Source organism: Chiroxiphia lanceolata, chromosome 21, assembly GCF_009829145.1.
Source record: "Chiroxiphia lanceolata isolate bChiLan1 chromosome 21, bChiLan1.pri, whole genome shotgun sequence".
Classification (NCBI taxonomy): Eukaryota; Metazoa; Chordata; class Aves; order Passeriformes; family Pipridae; genus Chiroxiphia; species Chiroxiphia lanceolata.
In genome coordinates this window covers 8,753,334-8,778,049 of record NC_045657.1, presented here as the reverse complement: position 1 = coordinate 8,778,049, position 24,716 = coordinate 8,753,334, and the positions used below count along the sequence as shown (strand labels likewise).

Genomic DNA, 24,716 nt, shown 5'->3' with positions numbered 1-24,716 from the left:
AAAAAAAAAGAAGGAAAAAAGGACGACAGAAAGAAGTGACTCAGAGTCTGTCAGAAACCAAGGCCTGGCTCAGGGCCTGCCTTGCTTCAGTGAAAGCTATTTAACATTTCTATAACTGCTGGGGAAATTGGGCACTATTAATGGGCTCTCTTTGTGGCTCTAATTTATTCTTATTTCTCAGAGGCAACGGAGTAGAGGCCAGATTGCTTTATCCTGTGGTATTAAAAAGCCTGGGGCTGAGGAGCTTAGCCCTGCTTTGTCAGGGTTTCCTCCATCTGCCAAAATAATAGAATAAAATCATCCTAAGCAGAGAGCTACTTTATTTTGTAAAGAATGCTCTTTCTCTGTCGATTCAAAGCCTTCAGGAAAAGCAGGGCTATGGGAGGTGTGAGCAAATTCATATTTTCATTCATTAGCTGCCTTTTCTATACTCAGGAGCTGTGAGTTCCCACGGCCAGGTTGGCTTAAACTTCTCTGGAAATCAGTTATGTGGATCAAAGTGGAGGCAAACAGAGGTTAAAAACCCTGTTCAGAGACATGAGAGATTTAGAGAGTCCAGAAGGGTGAGGAGATCCCAGTGGAGGTTATAAAGTCATAGGCAGGGCAAGCTGACTCTTATAAAAATAAATTTCTTTTTGTTAAGGGAAAAAGAAAGAAAAGAAATCCCTGTTTTCATTTTTCTTGGATTTCGTTTTCTTTTCTTTTCTCTTTTTTCCCTGCCCCACAACCATTAATAACACCAGGAATTTTTTTTTTCTTTTTTTGCATCATTGTTTTTCAAAACAGAACGTAGATAATCTCTAGCAATGAATCATATCAGTTACCCCTGACCTTCAGAAAGTGCCTGGTGTATTTTGAAGTCACCTGGTCGACGAGACAAAACCTCATTAATGTGCACCCTCAGTTCCTGGTGACATAACACCAGTAACAAATTACCACCAGGAGGAATAATCTGAGTGTGTTCACACAACCTGAGCTACATCACTCGACAACATCAACTAAGGCTGAGTAATAAACCACTGGGGTTCTGAAGCCAAAAACTAAATCCATGAGGAAATGTTTTGACGGGAAGAGTTTGCCAAGCTCCAGTCATGTAACAAATGTCAGCCAGGCAAGGGGAAAAACTTGCATAATGGTGAATATAGACCTCAGTGGAGTCTCAGAGAGGAAGGGAAGAGAGGAATGAGGGAATTGATACCAGATTCAGTAAAATGTTGGTCCCTTCCCTCCCCACACTGTAAGAATTAAACTTCAAAGAAGTGCATGTGTTGCTGCAACTCATGGAATAAGAGAGCCCGAGATTCCTCTTTTATCCTGTATTTTCTGAACTTTCCAGTAAGCCAAAACCAGCTCAAACACCATCCATCCCCTGGGCTGCCAAACACCACAGCTCTCAGCTGAGGCCAGTCCGAAATTTGGGAGAGTCTGGACCTCAGAGCTGACTCTTGGCTTTTCAGCAAGTGTTGGAGGTGTGTTTAGAGCCCAGTGTGGTCTGGGTCACACAGGAGCTGTCAGACAGGCAGGGCAGGACTCAAGGAAAATGTATCACAAGGAACTTCACTATTTGCTGGATTTGCAACTCGATTGTTACTTTAATATTTGGTACGAAAAGGTCTAAAAACCCCGGGTGAGAACAGAGCCTGAGCACTGTGCATGGACAAGATCTCTGTCCCAAAGAGCTTTATATTTAAATAGGAAAGATGGATAAATAGGGAAAAGGAGGACACTTAAGTAAATTGCATAAAGTCCATAGCAGAACACAGCACAGAAATATCCTGTAAATCCCATGTTTCCTATGTCCTGTCCCAGAGTTTCAGCTGCCAGCCCAAGAGTCAATGATTTCATCACCTTTGCTGTCATCCAATCTATCCATAAATCTACTCCAGAGTTGTGGTTTGTAAAGAAAGCCTTGATTACAAGCTTTGATTGCTAGGTTGTTTTTTTTTTAAAGACCAGGTCAAAGCACTGCTCCATTCCCCATCTCCTCAGCACAGCCAACAGTCTGCTACCCTAAAAGTCTCCTTATTGCTTATTCTCCCCATAATCTGGTTGAGTTTTAAGCTGTGTTTGCACAGATTGGTTGGAGGAACCCTTGGCACACCTGTGGGTTGTTCCTGGGTAGTCCAACAATCCCACTTGGATCCCAAGCACAGGAACCTTTGCCAGCTGTGGCTTTGCAGTGGTTTGGTTTGGTTGTTTTTTCTGGGACATTCACAAAGTTCCTTGTTTACCCTGGGGCTGAGGCAAGACAGGACATTTAAAACCAAGGTGTTGCCTAGTAAAAGCAGGCTACTGATGTTCAGAGCAAGGTGGGAAGTCAGGGAGCTGCTCACATCTGGTCGCTGTACATCAGCACCCCCAGGACGTTCTCGTTGGGCAGGGACTCTTCATTCAGGAACTGAGGATGATTCAGTGCCACTGATATTCGGTCCTGCACCTTCAGGTGTGTCAGATGGAGCTGGAACAAGGTCTTAAAAGCCTTCCCTTGGCACTTTTCTGACTCGCACCACGTGGACAACGTCTGCCTGTCCACCCTGTCGTTCACAAGGAGCTCTATCTTGAGGTCAGTGGGGCTTCTGGAACAGTTGGGGAGGTGGAAGTTCAGGTGGCAGTAGATCAAGTAGACACCTTGTTCCTTGATCACCAGCTCTTCACTCCTGCACTGGATGTCCACACAAATCCCCTTCTCCACCAGGCTCAGCTTGGAGCTGTTCCCTGGGCTGGACACTGGAAAGGAAAAGCAGAGAGGTGTTACCAGGAGCTCCAGCGACCTGAATTCAGCCCGAGGTGACTTCCAGCAGAGTGTTGGCTGGGAAAAGGAGATACCTGTTCAGTAACTCCCTGCAGGATACTCCGAGAAAAAGCCAGGCAGCTGGGAAACCACACGTGGAAATGGGGAGTTAAAAACTTCCAAGGACTTATGCAGCCCTCAGGAAATCCAAGCCAGGGAGATGCTGGAATGTACATCTCCATTATTTCCCACTTGGTATTTGAAAGGAAATAATGGAGATTTATATTCATGTGTGTGCTCAGAACATAGCTCTTTATTTTTATTTTTTTTTAAAGTCAAAGTAAAAAATGATTTATAGGATCAGACAGGGGTTTGCCAACCAAACCCACATTCCAGAAAAGCTAAGGATTTAATTTCCTATAAAATGCCCATTTAGGCAGCAAAACTGTTTACCACTAAACCCAGTGTGAGTAACAGGAGCAGGTCTTCAGCCAGCTCTTGCCCTTCACTGACCTCTCATGTAGGCAGCAGCTCCCTTGGCTGGGACACGCTGTAGGATTCTGGAATAGTCTTCAAAGGTGTTCCCTGAAGGAAACAACAGATTAAGTGATCATTAGTGGGTTTTATTTTGTGGTTTTTGTTTGTTTGTTTGTTTTTGTTTGCTTGTTTTTCTTTTTGTTTTGTTTTTTGTTTGTTGGTTGGTTTTCGTTTTGTTTTGTTTTTTTTTTTTTTTTTGTTTGGGTTTTTTGTGAGGGTTTTGTTTGTTTTTTTTGTTTTGGTTTTGGGTTTTTTTGTGTGGTTTTTTTTGCTACTGTAAAGTGCCATCAGCATTTGGTACCCCGGTTATTTGCTCTGCCTGTGCTAAGGACAAACTGCACAGCAGCAGCTGGAGCAGCAGGGAGGAGCTGTTTTTTACTCCTTGGCTGATAATATCTGATCTGCACGGGGAATTCACAGCAGTGTAACTCGATTGGCAAACCTGTAACATTTCAAAGCTCTGGCAGATTGCAGCTCTCAGCCAAACAAATTAGATTTCTTATTCTCCTTCTTACAAACAGAGATAAAACTTTTAAACTAAAAGAGGGTCAATTTGGATTAGATGTAAGGAGGAAGACTTTTGACAATGAGGTTGGTGAGGCCCTGGCACAGGTTGCCCAGAGAAGCTGGGGCTGCCCCATCCCTGGAAGTGTCCAAGGCCAGGCTGGAGGGGCTTGGAGCAACCTGGGCTAGTGGAAGGTGTCCCTGCCCATGGCAGGGGGTGGAATGAGATGATTTCTGAGGTCCCTTCCAACCCAAACCATTCTGGGATTCTATGGTTATATGAAATACAAATTGCGTGCAGGTAAGCTTAATTTATCCAAATTATTTTTATGGTGCAATTACAGGAAGCTTTTAAACATTTAACTGGAGCATACTTCTGAAAATGGCTCTTTGGGTATTTTTGGAATGTTGCTCTGTTCTCTCGTGGTCAAAATGTGGATTTCACCGGGACTTTAGGTGAGATTGTTCATAGAATCACAGACTCGTTTGGTCGAAGGGACTTTAAGGTCCATCCAGTCCCACCCCCTGCCATGGGCAGGGACACCTCCCACTAACCCAGGTTGCTCCAAGCCTCGTCCAACGTGGCCTTGGACACTTCAGGGATGGGGCAGCCACAGCTTCTCTGGGGACCCAAAAGCTGCTGCTGCCCAACCCGAGGGCAGGGTCTGCCCACCGCCAGCCCCCGTGTCACGGGAATGCCCCCAAATCCAAAGCGCCGGGACGGGGAGGCACCGGGGCTGCCCCGGCGGAGCCGCGGGGGGACGGGAACATCCCACGGGATGCTGGGACGGCTCCATCCCACGGCCGCGCCCGGCACTGCAGCCGGCGCCGATCGCACCGCAGGGCTGCCAACAGCTCCGCATCCCGGCACCGCATCCCGGTGTTCCATCCCCTGCATCCCGGCACCGCATCCCGGTGTTCCATCCCCTGCATCCCGGCACCGCATCCCGGTGTTCCATCCCCTGCATCCCGGCACCATATCCCGGTTTTCCAGCTTCTGCGTCCCGGCGATGCATCCCGGTGACCCAGCTCGTGCACCCTGGACTCTGCTCCCCACCACTTGCCCTCGCATTTCACCTCCTTTCCAGCCACATTCCCCCTTTCCATCTCCTCTGTGTGAGCTTTTCCTCCTCTCACCGTGCTGAGCGTTCAGTTAAAGGCACTGACCATCCATCCCTGGAAGTGCTCAAGGCCAGGTTGGACAGGGCTTGGAGCAACCTGGGACAGTGGAAGGTGTCCCTTCAGGGTCTGCAGCTTCTCCCGAGGGGCAGCTCTGATTTCTGCTCCCTGTGAGCAGTGACAGGACCCTGGGAACTGCTGGAGCTGTGCCAGGGCAGGTTGGATCTCAGGAAAAGGTTCTTCCCCCAGAGGGTGGTTGGGCACTGACCAGGCTCCCCAGGGCAGTGGGCACAGCCCCAAGGCTGCCAGAGCTCCAGGAGGGTTTGGACAATGCTCTGAGGGACAGGGTGGGATTGTTGGGTGTCTGTGCAGCACCAGGAGCTGGACTTTGATGATCCTTGTGGGTCCCTTCCCACTCAGGATATTCTGTGATTCAATGATTCGAACAAGAGACAGTCTATTAAATGCAGAGCGAGACAATAATCATAAGTTTTGTAGGATTCCTGAAACTAAAGGTAATACAAAGAGATAAAAATCTCCAAACTCTCGCAGTAACTGCCTGGCCTGACTTCTAAGGGAGACTTGGTCAGGAGGATGGATAAATCAGGGAGAAGCTGCTCCCACACAAGACCCCTGTCTGAGTGTGTTTGTGTGTGCATTGCACCCTTTGCATTCTCTGTTGGAGAAGGAGGCTGTGAATATCTTTAAAAAATTGCCATCTTTCTCTGATTTCATGGTTGAAACACTTTTGGGGAAAGCAGGAGCTCACAGTGCTCCAACACTGAGTAAGCCACGCACCAAAGTCCCTTCTACACACTGGAAATCCCCAAAGAAAAAACAACCCCTGCTTTCCTAGTGTTAGTCATGTCAATATAGTGTTTAGGTGAGGGCACAGGCACTGCAGAGATGGGGAGATAGGGCAAAGGATGGGAGAGAACTTTCCTGGCAGGACAAGTAGTGTGAGTGAGCTCAGGGTGCTGACTCCCTGTTACCAAAGACCTGATAACACTGTAACAGCTTCAGTTTGAAATAAAGGCCAGAAGGGATTCTTTGCAGAAACTCAGTGGCATTTAGGGGGTTTACCCTATAAAGCTGAAAATCCCCTGCTACACAAGCAGACCTTGGAAGCTGCAACATCTGCCAGGCGAGCAAAGTGCTGAGCCTGCCCACAACCAGCCTGGAGCTGCCCCGAGCTTGGCCAGTCCTGAGCTGTCTCAGGGTGTTCATGGCACCTCCAGAGATCTCCCCTGGCAGATCTGGCTGCACTTTGCACTTCCAAAGCTGTACTCACATTTACTGCTGTCAGCAAATTTCGTGTGCCTGCGTTTAAACCATTTGTCCTGTGTTTTTCAGAAGGCAAGTGATGGAAAAAAAAATACATCATTTTATGACGGCTGTTCTGGTTCTTGCTCTGCTGAAGCAGCTTATAACTGTTTTCTTATTTCTCAAGTTAATTCTTTTGTCTGAAACATTTCAGCTGAAGCCAAGAGAGGCTGAAATTAGCAGAGTTTCAGGAGTGATCGATGGATGTGTTCGATCACATCACCTAATTGGCTTTGCACTGTTCACTGTGTAAATCAGGAGTAATCCCTCCGAAATCAATAGGATTATAGGAGCTTAAAAATACTGTGAGGAGGAGGAAAGATAAAGCCACATTTGGGACTAAGTACCAAGGAGACCACCCTGCTTTCGTGGTGTGATGCACAGAAGCTGGAGATCATCTGCTTCAAGCAAGGCCACTTAAGCTATTTTGCCCTAAAGAAGGAGGTGACAACTCATTTTTGTCTCCCTGACCCTTCTTACCACAGGATGGACATCCAGAGGGTGAGAAAAAGGGCCAGGCTGTTTCCATGAGCTTAATGCAGCTTTTCTTCCCCAGGCCAAAGGGATGTACAGCAGGGCTGGGAAATGGGAGCTGCAGCCTCACTGAACCCTCAGGATTTCCCCCTGAGGTGCAAATTGGAAAGAGTCTCATCAAAACACAGCAGCACCTTGTCCAGCCAGGAAGAACAGGTTTGGGACAGGTAGATGGATGGGCTGGTGCCAGGCAGGTCCACGAGGATGTGACTCTGCCTGGAAAACTCTCCTCACTGCTGGCTGCCTCTGTTTCCCCACTCTGAGATGGGTATGACAGGAGTGCCACCAAAGGGCACAAACCAAGAGCTGAAAGTGGCGTCTCAGCACGGAAGGTGTTGCTGCCCAGACATGGAAAGCCCCTCAGATGAGGCTTCTGAAGGGTGTCCTGGTCCCAGTCAGCCCTTGCTGTGACATTGCAGTGCCCTCTGGGTGGCACCACAGCTGGCTGGAGGCTGAGCGTGGCAGGCACAAGAGCAGGTCAAAAAAACTGAAGTACAAGGAGGCAACAAGCAGCTTTCATTCCCTCTGCAACCCCCATGGATTTAAGTGCTTATAAAATTAGGCAAGGGGACATCATCCATCTCTGTCAGCCCACCAGAGTTAGCAGGATTTGCCTAATTTCATTTCTCAGCAGCCACTCTCTGTAGTCCCTGTATCTTTAGCACTCTCCTCCCAGCTCAGTGCCCTGCAAACAGCACTGGCTGGTGCTGAGGGACTGTCCCAGCCCACGATGCTGTGACAATTCCAGGTGGGTGACATCCCCTCCTGGGCTCAGGGACAAAGCTGAGCTTTGCTCCTGGCTCTGCCTGGCACCCACACACCGAGTCCTTCAGTCCTCAAGAGCCCAAGGGTGTCCCTGCTCCTGAGCACTGAAAGGGGACTGAACTCAGCTGCCAATTTCCCCTCCTTCCCAAAAGCATAAACTAAAGAAATATCCCTTTTTTCCCCCCAAGTTTAGGAGGAACATCTTATGAATTCATCACTGCACACCTGATCACTGCAAAACTTGTAGAGTTTAAGGCCAAAATTGTTCAAATCTTTAACATGCTCAGTGTAGCACAGGTCACATAATGTCATGAGCTATTTATATGTGTATATATATACATATACATATATATATATATAAAAAGCTCATGACATTATGACATATATATATATATTAATCTATAACTTGTGTTTAAGGCCAAAAATATTCAAATCTCTAAAATACTCAATGTAGCACAGGTCACATAATGTCATGAGCTATTCATATACATATATATACACACACATATATATACATACATATATACATATAAACATATATATACACACATATATAAATACATATATACATATAAACTTATATATACATATATAATATATATATACATACACACATATATATATATTCATCAATAACTTGTGTTTAAGGCCAAAACTATTCAAATCTCTAACATGCTCAGTGTAGCACAGGTCACACAATCCCATGAGCTATATATATATATATATATATATATATATATATATATATATATGTATATTCATCTATAACTTGTGTTTTAAGTATTGGTGGGAGAGAAGATCTAACATTTAGCATTTTGAGCAACACCAGTCATCCCATTATCAATTAAACAAGCAACCAGCTCCCATTATGACTAACTGGAATGTGTGTGGCTGCAGTTTCCTGCCTGTGCTCTCTTTCCAGCATGTGTAAGCCCAGGCTTGCCCAAATTTTTAAAGGTGAGAGACAGAACTCCCCTGCCCTGACCTTCCCAGACCAGACAGACCTCAGACAGTGTCACCCATGTGCACCCAGACATGTTACTGAGGGGGAGAAGGCAAAAATTTTATATGGTCTAAGGGTGAAATCTCCGTTTCTGAAGAACCCTCTGTCATGGGATTAGTGACTGATGGCCTGCAGTGTCATCACAGAATCCCAGAATCACTGAGGTTGGAAAAGCCCTCCCAGACCATCAAGCCCAACCTGTGCCCGATGCCCACCTTGTCCCCCAGCCCAGAGCACTGAGTGCCACAGCCAGTCCTTCCTTGGACACCTCCAGGGCTGGGGACTCCAAACCTCCCTGGGCAGCCCCTTCCAATGCCTGACCACCCTTTCCAGGAAGAAATTCCTCCTGATGTCCAACCTGAATGTCTCCTGGCACAGCTTGAAGCCGTTCCCTCTCCTCCTGTCCCTTGTTCCCTGGGAGCAGAGCCCAACCCCTCCCGGCTCCCCCCTCCTGTCAGGGAGTTCCAGAGCCAGAAGGTCCCCCCTGAGCCTCCTTTGCTCCAGGCTGAGCCCCCCCAGCTGCTCCCCAGAGTGTTGCACTGGGAGAATTCCAGGTTGGAAGAGATCAGATTTAATTGCAGAAGACCAAGGTGCCCTCTGAGATATTGCTGCAAATCCTAAAAGGCTTCTTGGTTCACTGGTTTCAGCCTGATTTACTTTGTGGTATCGAGTATGTGACTGTCACCTGTATTATATTAATTTCTCCGAGCCAGATTTTGATTTGGGAGCCTATTTCCCATTGAAACTGTGAATGGGGTGATGGATTTCCTTTCCTGGTCTCTCCATCATCTGCAAATGGATCTTACTGCCAGACAAAAATACCTGTAAAGTGTGTGTGTAGATATGTACCTGCAGGTTTTTTTTCCTTTTGCAAATGAGGAGAGATTTAAGTACCAAATCTTTGCAGTTCAAATAACAAGAAAAGCCATCAGCCCAGGATTCATGGGGAAAAAAGGCTTGGAGAAGACAACAAGGAGATGGTGAGGGCTGAGCCTCTCCAAAGTCTGCAGGTCATAAATTTCTCTGTGACTTAGTTCTCCCTCTCAAAAATGAACCAAACCACAACACCCCTCCGGTCCATATTAAAATATGATCCAATATTTACCAACTGGGGGTGAGTTTCCACAGAGGAATAATTCCACAGAGAACATTTCACGGCCGTTTAGTGGGTGATGGATTTCGTTCTTCCCCCCCGTTGCTCAGGTGCTCCCCTGACAGTGGCACGGGGGATTTGAGGAGACTGATGCCATTTTTCACACAAACATTTAATTAGCTGACATTGCATCGCTCTCAGCTTGTGCTTGCAGATTCCTGCAGGCCCATCCATTGAGGGCTGACAGCTGAGTCAGGGCCATAAACCTCCCATAAATCTGCTTTAGTGCCCACTGGTGGTTAATTGACAATAGGATGTAATCTCGTTGGAGATCTCAATGAAATCATCGTGTTTTCCTGCTTTGATAAGACAAAATTAATTCAGGGTTGTAGCTGGGTCTGGACTTGTGCCCGTAGGCATTTCAGTCTCTACCTGAGTGAACTCCAGCTCGTCTCCCCACAGAATCGGAGCACCACAGAATCCCAGACTGGTTTGGGTTGGAAGGGACCTGGAAGATCATCCAGTTCCACCCCCTGCCACGAGCAGGGACACCTTCCACTAGCCCAGGTTGCTCCAAGCCCAATCCAACCTGGCCTTGGACACACCCAGGGATGGGGTACAGTCCTGCATCCCCCACCAGCATCTCTGAGATGTTTGGCACCAGGGCTGGTGCCAGGCTGAGCACCCAGCTGGCAGCTGGGCAATGCTGGTTTTTTAACTTGCCCATTTTAACAGCTTCAAAGCTCTGGTTTGAACAACTTGGGCACAAAATACATTCAAACCACATTATCAACACCTGGGCAGAGACAGATCCAAATCTAAATCCACAGCAGCTTCAGCCTCAGCACAGCCCCCCTCCTGCAATGTTTCTTCTACCTCTGTTTCTGGGTAGGACCTTGCAGCACTTGCCACAGCTCCTGCTTAGTGGTCAGGAGGTGATACCTGGCAGCAGATGACAGAGCTTCCTGTGAGGGGGCCTCAGGAAATTGCCCCCTGGGCTAGGAAACAAGCCCAGAATGGGAGAGCCAAGTATTCAAAAATTACCCAAAATACAGTAAGCGTTGCCCAAATGATGCAGAAAAGGTCATTATTGAGACTCTCTGGGCCTTGAACTTTTGTTACTTAGAATCAGGGAATCACAGAATATGCTGAGTTGGAGGGAACCACCAGGATCATCCAGTCCAACCCCTGGCCCTGCACAGACACCCCAACAATCCCACCCTGTCCCTCAGAGTGTTGTCCAAACCCTCCTGGAGCTCTGGCAGCCTTGGGGCTGTGCCCACTGCCCTGGGGAGCCTGGGCAGTGCCCAACCACCCTCTGAGGGAGGAACCTTTTCCTGAGATCCAACCTGACCCTGCCCTGACACAGCTCCAGCCATTCCCTGGATCCTGTCCCTGCTCACAGGGAGCAGAGATCAGAGCTGCCCCTTGGGAGGAGCCGCAGACCCCGGTGAGGTCCCACCTCAGTCTCCTCTTCTCCAGCTGAACAAGCCAAGTGACCTTCAATCTCCCATTCTGCACCATTTCTAGATGAGCACTGGGCTTCACTTTTCCCATCTGTAGCAGAAGACAATGGTATCTCCTCTCCTCTGAGTCTGAACACGAACTTAGATTTGCAAGTCAAATCCTTGGTGCTAAGAGCCGTGTACCCAGGGAGCCAATGTCAGTGCAATAAATAGTTCTCCTCCTGATTTACACTCAGCAAAAGCAAAACCATGGTACACTGTCTCTGCTAGGCAGGTTTTTTTCCTATTTTGGGCTCCCTGTGCTCACACTCTGCCTGTTTCAAGTCCTTGCTCTTGCCTTTTGGTGCTGTAAGAACACTTGTCCCTTCTGGATCTCCCTTTGCCCCACAGACCAGCAGGAAACACGGGACTGCTCCAGGCCAGAGAGAGCACAGGAAGAGTTTCAGCTGTTCTGAAATATGTGGCAACACCTTTTCCCCTCTTCCTTGTGAAGATATGGACACAACACACACGTGTAAGAGCAGCCCTTAAAATAAGACCTAAAAGTCACACTGATGTTCACATCATCTGGCAAAAAGGCTCCTCCAGGGCACATTCAGATATATTTGTTATTTCCTCAGCCATGCATTGGCTTCTGGATGTACTGAGCAGTTTGAAAGCTTTCTTCTTATTAGTTTTATTTTTTTTCCCCACTACTTTGGCTCTTCACCAAGAGGAGACTTAATGTGAAATGTTAAGATGTGCACAGTTGGCTTATTTGTGACCCTGGGCGGTGTTTGCATTAGAGATGAGTCAAATCACAGGTATTGTTTAGGTGTCTTACCCGTCCTGATGGGTTTTTTGATGCCCTCCATGGCAGGATCAGGTGCCTGAAAGAGAATAAAGAGAAGGGATGGTTATCCTGGGAGCAGGGCATAGCCATGTTCAGGTGCAACCCTGCCTTAAAAGTGGATCTGAAGTGTTTCCCTCATCACAGATCTGGTTTTCTAACATGTTTTTCTCACATAGAATGTTTTCTAACATTTCTGATGCAGTCAGTGATTCTCTCAGGGCAGTAAGAAATGTGTGTGGGTTCTGTTGGGGTTGCTTCAGAGGAACAAGCCCTGAAAATCTCCATGGAGTGGCCAGAGTGGGACTGGACACCCTTGAGAGCCAGAGTTTGTCCCTGGGAAGACAAGGCTGAAGCCCCCAAACAGGTCTGAGCACGACAATGTTGTCCTGCCTCACCTCTGCTCCTACTTCTTGCTGGGATGTAAAACCAGGGGTCAAAATGGTGCAGGAGATTGTCCTCCATCAGCATGACATGAGAACTTCCCAGGAAACAAGCTCCAAGGCTGGAATGCAGTAGGATTCCTCTGAGGTCTTGCCTCTGATTCACCACAGCTCTGCCACCCAGACACAGGACCCCGAGGGCTGTGCTTGCTTGAATGTTATTCCACACAAGTGGAGTCACTGACAGCTCAGAAACCTCCAGCGATGCCCTCCAGGAGCAAAAAGTTCTCCCAAGAGCTGAGGAAAGACCCTGAGGGTTCCTCAGTGCTGGAAACTCTGTGTCACATCCTTTCACTGTCACACACCAAGTGGTCCCACCGGGATTTTTGGTATCGAGCCTAAACCAGCTCCTCTTACCTGGGTACAAACCAATTGTGGAGACTAACCAGGCTGAGTCCAGCTTACCACAGACCTACAGAATGTTTGGATCCCATAAGGATCATCAAGACCAACTCCCTGCTCCTCACAGGACTACCTAAAATTAAACCATCTGACTGAGAACATCCTCCAGCTGCTCCCTGAGCTCTGCCAGATTTGGTGCCGTGACCACGTCCCCTGGGGAGCCTCTTCCCACCAGCATGTCCAAGAAGAAGAAAGCTGGGAACCTGATACCAGCTTTAGCAGAACATCTGATATCTCCTGGGAGAAATGAGGCACATCATGGGAAACAGCTTCATCCACAGTGGTCTTACAACATGAGCACTTCATTTCTGTGTGTGAATTGAATAGCAGGTGGTGTGGGGAGAAGGAAGATGGTTGGACGGTGAGAGAAGTCATGTTGGGCCTGTTTGTGGTACTTCATGTTTTAGTCTTAAATATTTAGGAATACTTTTAATTAGAGTTTGGCCTAATGTGACCATGTTCTCAGCCATGCTGAAGTGTAGAGCTGTGTCTGCTCCCAGCAAAGCAAATGCTTTGGTCTAATGCCAAATTCTGTGTCCTGCAGAGGTGGCAGAGGTGCTTCCAAGTGGACCTGGCAGTGCTGGGTTAATGCTTGGACTCGATGCCATTGGAGCTCTTTTCCAGTTTAAATGACTCTGTGGTTCTCCAGTGAATTAGATATCTGTAAAAAGTCATTTGTTCATTTTTCTCCTCCCACGTCTGAGTAAGGAATGGGCAGAGTTATCTGAGACAGGATTTCTCCAGGTGACCTTCCTAAGCTGTGCAGGAGAGCTGCTGGGGCAGGAGATGAACAGAAACTGATATGATTTGAAAAACCAGGTGTTTCCAAGCTTTTTGTCCCCTACACCACATCCTCCCTCAGAAACTCTCACAGACCCTGTGCACACATATCATCACATCTGGGACTGAGAAGAGTTTTGGCTGAAAACATTCCCAGGGACCCTCTGCCAGAACCTCTCAGCACCTTTCTTTGCCCCCTGCTCTGGGCTGCCCATCACACACGCTCAGGGCACAGAGAACTGTTATTTTTCAATATAATATATGAGCATTTCTGCCCTCTGTGGATAATAAAAGGTATTTTTACATGACAGGAGGGAGATACTCTGTCCCCAAAGAGATTACACTGCATTAAATCATTTAATACAGAAGTGTTTGATAAAGCAATTGAGACATTGCCACCAGTGAGGTGGTCACCTTGCAAACCTCCCTCAGAGCTGGTGTGAGGGACAAGGGTGATATCCCAGAGCCTGTTTTGTAGTCAGGGCAACAGAAACAAAATTAAAAGGCACTAATTTATTGTGCTCACCCCTGGGAAGTCTCTCAGCAAGTAAAACCAGCAGATACTAATGCAATTTATTATCATGACAACTGAGTAGAGATTGAAATAAAACTTTAGAGCTTCCTTTGAAATATTACTGGCATTACTTCTGTCTTTTCTAACAGTAGAAATGTTGCATGTAATGCTGTTGTTTGGAATGCAAAAAATCACCCAGTGGGAGCCCAAATAGATTATATTCTACAGTGGAAGCTCAGAAATAATTCCTGACAATGAATTTCACCCTCTCTGGAGTGATCTGGGTGTTGATGAGGAAGGATCTCAGTCTTTACTCAGCAAGCAGAATAATATGAGTTTGCTCTAATAGAGAAAATAATCGCTTGTCAGTGAAAGCAATTTCATTCTTGTTTCTCTTAATCATTTTACAAGGCATTTTCTCAGCCTGAGACAGAGTGGGACTGCTAAAGGGTCATTGTGAATTCCTGTGTCAGAGTGGTGAATATTCATCTAACCAGACATCTCTGACCACTGGGAGGGTGGGGCGGCCCTGGCACAGGTTGCCCAGAGAATCTGGGGCTGCCCCTGGATCCCTGGAAGTGTCCAAGGCCAGGTTGGACGGGGCTTGGAGCAACCTGGGCTGGTGGAAGGTGTCCCTGCCCATGGCAGGGTGTGGAATGAGATGACCTTTAAGGTCCCTTCCAACCCAAACCAGTCTGGGATTCTATGACGTGTATCTACCTCTAGAAAGTCCAAGAAAACACATTTCCAAACCACACTCTCCTCAGAACGGGGCTGGGCTCAGCTTAACTAAGTCCAGAGCTCTCCAAGAGCCCATGGCAGCTCTGTGGGGAGCAGCTCCCTGCTCCTCTATCCTCAGAGGAAGTTCTTCAATTTAAAAAGAAGCCTCCAGGTTCCCCTGTGTTTCTGCTCAGCCTCAAACCATCACGACTTCAGGAAGAATTTCTCCCCTGAAGGGTGGTCAGGCCTTGGCAGGGGCTGCCCAGGGAGGTGGTGGAGTCCCCACCCCTGGAGGTGTCCAAGGACACTGGACGCGGCGCCAGGGGACAAGGTGGGAATTGGACACAGGTTGGGCTTAATCTTGGAGATCTCATCCAACCTCCATGACTCTGGGATTCTATTCTCTGCCCCAGCCCTGGCTGAGGAGAAAGGCAGCTGCTGGCACCTCAGGTAGGTGTCCTTGAGGTGCAAATGTAGCCACCAGACGTGAAACTGCAGAGAGTGAAGCATCATCTCCACAACTGATCTGATGATGAGCATCACAGGAAACAGCTCTATGTGAAAATCAGTTTTTCCAGCATTGCCCAAACCTGTCCAAGTGACAGGGGACTGTCCCTGCACAGAACACCCACAGCAGGAGCTGCACCAGTGCAGTTTTCCTCTAAAATGCCTCAGTGGTTTTCTGTCCTGCTCAGTGAGCGGTAAATCTGCTTTGAGGGGGCAATTTCCAGTGGTTTTATTTTATTATTTTATTTTATTTTATTTTATTTTCCTTTCTGTCGGGGTTGCCACCAGAGGGGGCCAACAGGCACCGCTTGGGGCAGCTGGGACAAAACAAGTTTTGAGCAGACAGAAATCCCCGACAGACAGTGCAGGATCACACCGGGGGCTGCAGGGGAGATTCCTGGGCACGGCAGAGCCACTTTTTTAATGTTTGTAACATCCTTCAAGACTAGATCAGCAAATATAAATCCCTGCTCTGACTCAGCAACTGCCACACAGGTGCCTTAATGGCAGTGAAAACATTTGCCCACATGATTTAGGTTAAAAATACGAAGTGAACAAACTCCAGAGCACTGATGGACTGACCCAGATCGTGGATTTTGGGCATTCACACACAGTTTGTTTGTGGGAGTGGGTGGTCCAGGTGTCTCACACAGCACATCAAGATTTGTTGGGGTCTGCGTGACTTAAAATGACATTTTTCTACTCCTTTCTGTCCCATTCTCTTTCCCTGATTTTATGTGTGTCTCTCTATACACATAATTACCTACAGAGACGTGTGTATATATATATATATATATATATTCAACAGCAGGCAGAAGGGTGGAGGTTTAAACACACCTATAAAAGTGTTAAGAAGAAAAATGAAGGCTCCAGACCACCTTACAGAGACTATTCTTATTCCACAGGAAAACAAAGTCACTTGTGAAAGATCAAGAATGGCCTGAAGCCAAGGGGTTCTGCATGTGAAAGCTGAAGAAACAAACTGACCTCAGCACTACCTGTAATTAATTCCAAAAAACATAGTTTAGTTCCAAAAATGACACTTCCCAGGTCTGACATTAACATGCTGTGCCACCCTTCTTGAAAACAAGGCGTAAAGGAAATTTCTTGGGGTGCTGGAAAATGGGAGGGAGGGGTGTTAATGTGTACTAGAAATTCAGAGAAGCAGCTTTGAATCATAGTTGCCTCTTTTTTTTTTTTTTTGATTTGGTCTTTCATCTTGTGTTTCCCTTATGCAGAGCACCCAGGTCGTGGGTGATGTAAATGCTTCGTTTCTACACAGTTTGATTTTCCTTTTCCAATCTGTCCTCCTTCATCCTAAAATAGGCAAGTACAAATTCATAAAAAGGAACAAGCAGCCAACTTGTAACTTGTGATGGGGGCAGGGGGCTGTGTGATCTGCTGCCAACAGAAGCTTCCTTTAATGCTGTGGCACCCAAGACAAATGTCACAACACCTGTGTTGTCCCTACAACCCTCTAACACCCCTTTGAGCAGAGGAAAAGAAAAGCTTCTATCTCTGCTCAGCATAAGGAGGGTGTGAAGTTGCCCCTGAGGTGAAGGACCACTCACATAATCCAGCTGGGAACACCTGGAGAGAAAACCTGACCATCCCAAGGGGGTGATCACACAAAAATTGGTCCCTTCTTCAGGAATTGCAAAGAGAATAATTAAGTCAATTGATCACAGAATCAACCAGGCTGGAAAAGACCTCTGAGATCCTCCAGTCCAACCTGTGACCCAACCCCACCTTGTCACCCAGACCATGGCACTGATGCCACATCCAGGCTCTGCTCAAACACCTCCAGGGACGGGCACTCCACCCCCTCCCTGGGCAGCCCATTCCAAGGGCTGATCCCTCTCTCTGCAAACAACTTCTGCCCCATGGCCAACCTAAACCTGCCCTGGGGCAGCTCAAGGCTGGGCCCTCTTGTCCTGCTGCTGGTTCCTGGCAGCAGAGCCCGACCCCCCCCGGCTCCCCCCTCCTGTCAGGGAGTTGCAGAGAGTGAGAAGGTCTCCCCTGAGCCTCCTCCTGTCCAGGCTGAGCCCCCCCAGCTCCCTCAGCCTCTCCTCCCAGCACTTGTGCTCCAGACCCTTCCCCAGCCTCGTTGCCCTTCTCTGGACCTGCTCCAGCCCCTCCATGTCCTTCCTGAGCTGAGGGGCCAGAGCTGGGCACAGCACTCCAGGGGTGGCCTCCCCAGTGCCCAGTACAGGGGCAGAATCCCCTCCCTGCTCCTGCTGCCACACTGTTCCTGATCCAGGCCAGGATCCATTGGCCCTCTTGGCCACCTGGGCACCCCTGGCTCCTGTTCAGCTTCCTGTCCATCCAAACCCCCAGGTCCCTTCCTGCCTGGCTGCTCTCCAGCCCCTCTGTCCCAGCCCATGGGGCTGCAGGGGGTTGTTGTGGCCACAGTGCAGGACCCGGCCCTTGGCCTGGTTGCCCCTTGATGATGCTCTAATCCCTACAGCAACACGACTCAATATCCACAGGGCCCCAAAACTCTCCAGTCCCTTTTCCTGGAGCTGCTGGAGTCAAAGCTATGAGGTGTTCAGCCCAACCACAGCTGTGTTTCCCAAAGGAGTCTGTGCCCAGCCTTCCCCTGACGGTGCCACCAGGAGCTGAAATGTTTCTGTCTCACAGAATCAACACTTGCTCCCTGGTCTGGAAATCCAAACCAGTCATGGATGGAGGATGATTACACTGCTCCTGAACTCGGGGTCTTGCATCTCCCTGAGAGCAAGAGCACAGGTTGTGGCTTTTACTGCCAAATTCTCCTCAGAGCGGAAAATTGCTGCTTGATTTTATTTGTTTCTCACACACCTCAGCTTCCTATTTCCTCCTTCAGCCAGGCTCATTTTCAAAGCAGCTGCAACGGTGCCATTACTCTTTTAAGTCAAAACCTTGACTCTTTCAGTGATATTGTTACTGGTGTAACTGTGTTTATCCTGGTGGAGAGGTAATTTACTGCTTACTTTCATAATAAGTACAAATAAAAACCTCATTATATAGAAAAGCTGTGGCAAGTCTGTAATTACCCAGCTTGTTATTTTAAAGATCTCCCTTAAATATGCCACTATTTATCACTTAAAAATCCCCATGTCTCACTTTAACTGCCCTCAAGCTGCTTCTCTTTTGGAAGAACACTGATTACAGGTAAATGACTCCTCTCTGGTGGAGCTTAAAGAAGTATCAGTCAAGCCTTCACGGTTTCATTTCTGGGTAATGTGCACACAAATTGCACAGGGTAAATTTAGGAAGAGAAAATATTGATTCAAAGGATCATATTTTGTTTTCCATGGCCACCTTCCTCCAGCAGCCCTTTGCTGGTGCTTTCATTGTATGAACAGGAGTGGAGGTACTTCAGCACTTCCATTTTTGCAATGAGATTTCAAAGCCTGTAAAACTTCTAACCTGGCATTTTACCCCGGTGAAGTTGATGGAAAGGCTCTTGGTGAGGTTAAAAATGCAATTTTTATACCCACAACCACCTGTAGCTCTGCTCTGTCACCGTCTCACTGATTCCCCACCCAACCCCAGATGCACTCGAGAGCTCTCCTCTCTTTTAAGAAGGAAATAATGTCTGTGGGCTGAGGGAACAGTTGTTTTAGTGAGACCTTGTCTCACATCCTCAGCAGTCCGTGCTGTAGCTCTAGCTGTGCATTAAAAATCACACTCCAGCACAGGACAGAGAGCAGGAACGAGCTGCTTTGCCCCCATCCACTGCTCCGGGTGGATCAGGAGAGCTCTGCATCTGCCAGGACGCACCCACAGCACCACCTGGGTCACATGGAAGTGTCCTGTGGCACATCCATCGCTGGAATTAATCCCTATTTTGGATGAACACAGGTAGGCACGACCAGACCAGACCAAACCATCTCAAACCGTGGTTGTTCTCCAAAGAAACAACAGGAGACACATAAAACCAGGGAGCAAACACTGAGGCACGATGGAACTTCTCTCCATCTCTCCTAAGGAGGCAGGACAGAGGCTGGTTGGCATCTTGGATCATGAGCTTTCTATTCCCATTTACAGAGCAGAAATTCCACGCCAGAAATTAAAACTGCCCGTGGAGAAGGGGCATCTTCTTGTGAAGTTCTTTACTCTCCCTCTTTGTTTCATCTTTCTCTCCCCTAATTCACGTGTGTGCATTTATAACAGAGGGAGCAACTGGTAAATTTTGGCAAGGAGAAAAAGAAAGGGAAAGGAAAGGAAGAGAAGAGAGAAGAGAGGAGAGAGGAGAGGAGAGGGAAGAGATCCAATGAAGACACCTCTTACCGTCCTCTGAACGACCAGGACCATGATGGTGGCCAATGCAAAGACGAGCAACGCAACGAGGGTGGCGATGATGAAATACAAATAGATTCTGCTGGTGCCCCCGAGCCTCCTTGAAACAGTGTCTTCATTCCCATGCATGGCTGATTCATGCGAGTCCCTCACCTGAACAACTGCTGGCTCCTGTGCCTGGCACATTCTTATATAGCTCTCGAGGTGCTGCTCCGTATCTCCCCTCGATCGGGTTCAAGTTGCAGCCCATCTCTGCTCCTGGCAGGATTTTCCCCCTTCATCCTGGCTCATGTGATCCGGAAAAAAAACTTCATCACTCGCAGCACAGAGGGCGAGGGCGCCGGGGGCGTGAGGGCAGGACGGGGCTGTGAGCAGGGGCAGGAGCCTCATGTTCCTGCTCAGGGATTTCTCCCGGGCTCTCTGAGCCCTGCACGGAGGTGTCTGATGTCAGAAGGTGAACAGTTCCCCAGACCGATCGGCCCCCGCCCTCCACCGGCTTTCTGTGAAATGGGGAGATATGCAAATGCCGTTTCATTTTCTACTCGCTGCAGCTGCACCGTGGCACCGGGAGCGGCCCCGGGGCTCTGCCTTCCTGTTGCACAGAGTCGCAGAACACACCTGGTTAGAAGGGACCCACAAGGACCATCCAGTCCAACCCTCAGAGCCCTGCACAGGATCATCCCCAAGGGTCACACCCTGTGCCCCAGAGGATCATCCAAACCCTCCTGGAGCTCTGGCAGCCTTGGGGCTGTGCCCACTGCCCTGGGGAGCCTGGGCAGTGCCAACCACCCTCTGGGGGAAGAACCTTTCCCTGAGATCCAACCTGACCCTGCCCTGACACAGCTCCAGCCATTCCCTGGGTGCTGTCCCTGGTCCCCCCAGAGCAGAGCTCAGTCCCTGCCCCTCCTCTGCCCCTGCCCAGGAAGCTGGAACTGCCATGAGCTCTGCCCTCAGTCTCCTCTTCTCCAGCTGAACACCCCAAGTGCCCTCAGCTGCTCCTCAAACACCTTCCCCTTAAAGCCCTTCCCCATCCTTGTTGCCTGTTTATCTGGAAACATCCCTGTTTCATTCCAGTGTTGATGGACCAGCCATTCCTAACCCTGCATGTTTTATGTGAGATGACTCCTGCCTTTCTGACCAGTCCAGCTCGAATGAAACTTGGGTGTTTCTGAGAATTTTCACAGTTAGATGGGTGTCCTCTTTTGAACTGTATCTGTACAAGCCAGTTAACTTGTGCAAATTTCTGGGAGTGTTATTTAGAATCATAGGATCACTGAGGTTGGAAAAGACCTCTAAGTACATTGAATCCAACCATTAATCCAACACTGCCAAGCACATCACTAATCCATGTGTCTAAGAGCCACGAATTTGTCTCAGCTACTCCTGGTTTGGGAATACAGGGACATCAGAGAGGACAAACAGGACTTTATCACTGGTCCATCCAGCTTAACATATTGCCTTCAGTAGAAAGCAACAAGAAATGCCTTGGGAAGAACATCAGAATAAAAGAAACTATTTATTGAGTGTAATTCTCCAGTTTCCTCTAATTTGGGCTTGTGGGACTCCCAGTACTTCCCTATTTTAATGCAATTTTTCTTTACACCTCTGACATTACAAAGTCCTGACATCTTACTATCATTACCACTATCTTTAACGAAATCACTGGAGCACAGCACTGCAAAGGCTCCTAAAGATGTGTAAAGTAGTGTTTTTTCAGTGCGTCCCTTATCACCATGGAAACAAGCACAGTCTGTTTAACCGGAGGCAAAGGGGAGCAGCCTCCTCTCCTGGGGATGAGACAATGGTCAGGTCTCCTTCAGCAAATCTGTTGCTCGAGCCTGACCTGTTGGATGAGATGGATCATCAACTTCTGCATCCTCCTTGGTGGATGCAGAAGTTTTGGACAGCCACGACCAGCAGAGGTTCTCACTCGTCCTGATTTGGAAATAATTTTGGATTTATTTGGAAATTAATCTTGATGATGAAGATTTCCACAGTTTGGCCTGTGAGAGTTCATTTGACCCCTCAAGCAGCCAGTCCTGCAGAGCAGCAAACCCAGCCTTTGGGGAGCAGAACACGGGGATCCCCTCACACCACCATCGCTCCCCAAATCTCCTTGGCAACAATTCCAAAATGGGGGGAAATCCAAGTTAAAAGATCTTGCAGTGACTGGCAGCATCTCTTGAAGAGGCAGTTCAGCATCTCTTGCTTGTGGCTGAGCAGATACACTGAGGAAGGTGATTTTAAGAAAATAATGGTGGTGTGGTTTGAAGGATGTCACGTCATGTTTGGTGTCATGAGGAGGGCAAAGCTCTTGGGGAGTTTTTAGGCTTTTACAGCCCCACAGGGATGTGCAGGTCAGCTCTGCAAACTGCAAAACACTTGTGCTACTTCTAGGGAGACAACCAGGTAGTGATGATGGCTCCAAAAGAAAAAGAGATCAGTGAAGGCCAGTGAGGGAAAAATGGGATGAATTAATTCCTTGTGTAAAAACGTACAATCCAGATTAAACTGGATTATTGCTTTCTAATCTAAATCTGGTCAGCCCATGAGCACAAACTCACAAGGGGAGTTGGGAATACTGAAATCTGCTGGGAAGATCACGGAATCATATGGCCAGAATGGCCTGGGTTGGAAGGGACCTTAAAACTCATCTCATTCCAACCCATGGGCAGGGTCACCTTCCACCAGCCCAGGTTGCTCCAAGCCCCGTCCAACTTGGCCTTGGACACTTCCAGGGATGGGGCAGCCCCAGCTTCTCTGGGCAACCTGTGCCAGGGCCTCACCACTCTCACAGGGAAGATTTACTTCCAAAAATTGAATCTAAACTTACTTTCAGTTTGGAGGCATTTTCCCCCTTGTAATAATATGTAGGAGCACAGAGCATCCCCTGATGCTCTGCACACTCACACTCTGAACACTTTCCAGTGTTCCAGGACAGCCAGGGCAAACACCTCAGGTGGCCCCAGGTAAGAGCAGGACCTTTGATTGATTCCCCTTTCGTGATGGGTAAAAGAGCTCAAAATGCAGCCCTGAAATCCTGCTCAGCTCAGACAGCTGGACTGTTCAGGCAGACAGCAATTTTTAAACAGTAACAGTACAGAACGAGTGGATTCTTCTGGAGCTTTGTCTTAGGCAGTGGATAAAGCCCCATTAAATGAGTGGTTTGGGGGCACTCTGGCTGTCCATCCTGGCTGGTAGGTCATGATGTGACTTCACACAACTTCAGTGCAATGCTCTGTCACCCCCTAATTCCTGAAAACATCACTCAGCAAACACTTTCACGCCATCACCTGCCTGATTATGCTGATTCCCAGAGCACAGTTCACTGTTCTGTGCCTCCTGATCAATGGTGCAGCAATTCTCACCAGCCCTGGTTCAAGAGGTTAAATAGCAGGTGCTTGCCCTGCATTTGCATTGGCACGGTGCTGCAGCAAAGGGCTTTGCATAAAAGGGCAAGGAGGGAGAAAACAAGCAAACCACAAACCCAGCAGTTCTAATTATTTCTTGGTAGACACTGAAAGTGACTCTCCGTATTAAAAAAATACAAAATATCCCAGCCACTTAATAATATTTATCTATCTCCTCCTCTGCTGAAAGGAAATAAACGTGCAGAGAACTGAAAACCCCACCTATGTGGTCAGTGGAAATTCATCCTTGACGGAAGTTGTGATAACTGAAACCTTTATAAAAGACATTAATGCCCAGTTTTTCAAAGGTACATAGTTACTCAGCTGCCCCTGAAATCCAGGGGGGTGAAATGTGCAGGTGCCTTTAGAAATTTCTGGGTTTATCCTCAGTGGGAACTGGGTCCATTTTTCATCAAAACCATTATTTACGTTTACATCCCTGTAGTTTGTTACCAGGACCTCAGCCTTTGCTTTTCAAGGCCTAAGAGAGCTCAGAGAAGATGCTCAATAATGTGTATTTTATCACCCCAAGTGATTCTTAACACCCTCCTAACTGAGTGTCTCAGCAAAGGCGCTGCCGGGTTTCTTATGGAATCCCAGAATCCCAGAATGGTTTGGGTTGGAAGGGACCTTAAAGACCACCTCATTCCACCCCCTTCCATGGGCAGGGACACTTTCCACTAGACCAGGCTGCTCAGAGCTCCATCCAACCTGGAACAAGATGATCTTTAAGGTCCCTTATCTTCACCCAGAGTCCCCGTTCCACCTCTGGTCACTGGTTGCACACACGTGAACCCGTGAGCACACGTGGATGCCTGCAAACCATTTGGGTTGGAAAATCAAAATCAATCAGTTGAGCTCTCTGCAAAACACCATCAGCACTCAAAGGATGAATCACCTTTTTGTTGGAGGCTCTAAGCTTCCTCTGATGAATCACCCCCGTGTTGCACTCGGGGGGCTGTGTTTGTTCCCCACCTCCGAGCCCCAGCCAAGGGAGCTGAGAACCTGGGCCAAGGCTGGAAGAGTCGTTTGGTTTTACTTTTTAATTCTATTTATTAGGATTTTTTAATTCTATTTATTAGGAACCACCCACGTGGTTCCCAATCCAAGCCTGATCACTGACTGATTAAATGACACTCCAGTGTCTCATTCCCAACACTGCTGGGATGACACCTTTGCCTGTGACCATAAAACAACCCTTTGAGGGAGATGCTGCCTGTCTCTTATCTCTCATCCAGCATATTGGAAGCTTTCCAAGAATAGCAATGTTCTTTTCTCATTTTGTTTCTCAAATAAGATTACTGCATAAAAATAGACATCAGACAGGAGGAAAATGAGAGAAAAAAAGGAAAGGTTAGAGCTGCCACTGCACAGTGTTATCTCCTTGGGAAGCTGCATAGAATTTATTCAAGCTGTGCAGCCACCTTACTTGTTCAAAAGAATTGTATCTCTCAGTCTTGTAAGGCAGTGGAAAATCAGGTATATTAAATTAACTGAAATTGGGGGGAAACCACCTTTTAATACCGTGGGTGATATGCACCATCCATCTCTTTTGGAGTGCAGAGGCACTGAGATAGATAATAAAATGCAAGAATAAAACAATACAAGTGGAACAGTTATAGAAGTGCAATACCTTGCACAAATTTATTTGCTCAGTAGGAATTATTGTCTGCACAAGCACTCCCACTTCTTCCTGTGGAGCATCCCCCAAACAAGGCAGCTGCCTGACTTCCTGGAAAACCTTTGGAACCT

General features: G+C 47.9%; 1 protein-coding gene across 1 annotated transcript; it reads right to left on the bottom strand.

Annotated features, from left to right (window-relative positions):
• Positions 1-2,212: 2,212 nt before the first annotated feature.
• TNFSF8 (TNF superfamily member 8) lies at positions 2,213-19,740 on the bottom strand. Its single transcript, XM_032708494.1, has 4 exons — positions 19,546-19,740; positions 11,899-11,944; positions 3,245-3,316; positions 2,213-2,727 (listed from the first exon to the last, which is right to left on the bottom strand). The coding sequence occupies exons 1-4, from the start codon at positions 19,738-19,740 to the stop codon at positions 2,330-2,332; spliced, it is 711 nt and encodes a 236-aa protein (XP_032564385.1). The 3' UTR covers positions 2,213-2,329.
• Positions 19,741-24,716: the final 4,976 nt, after the last annotated feature.

Coding starts and splice junctions, on each gene's coding strand:
- TNFSF8 (XM_032708494.1), bottom strand. CDS start 19,740: ATGTGCCAGGCACAGGAGCCAGCAGTTGTTCAGGTGAGGGACTCGCAT. Junction 11,945..19,545: donor TCCTGGTCGTTCAGAGGACG/GTAAGAGGTGTC, acceptor ATTCTCTTTCAG/GCACCTGATCCTGCCATGGA. Junction 3,317..11,898: donor CAAAAAACCCATCAGGACGG/GTAAGACACCTA, acceptor TGTTTCCTTCAG/GGAACACCTTTGAAGACTAT.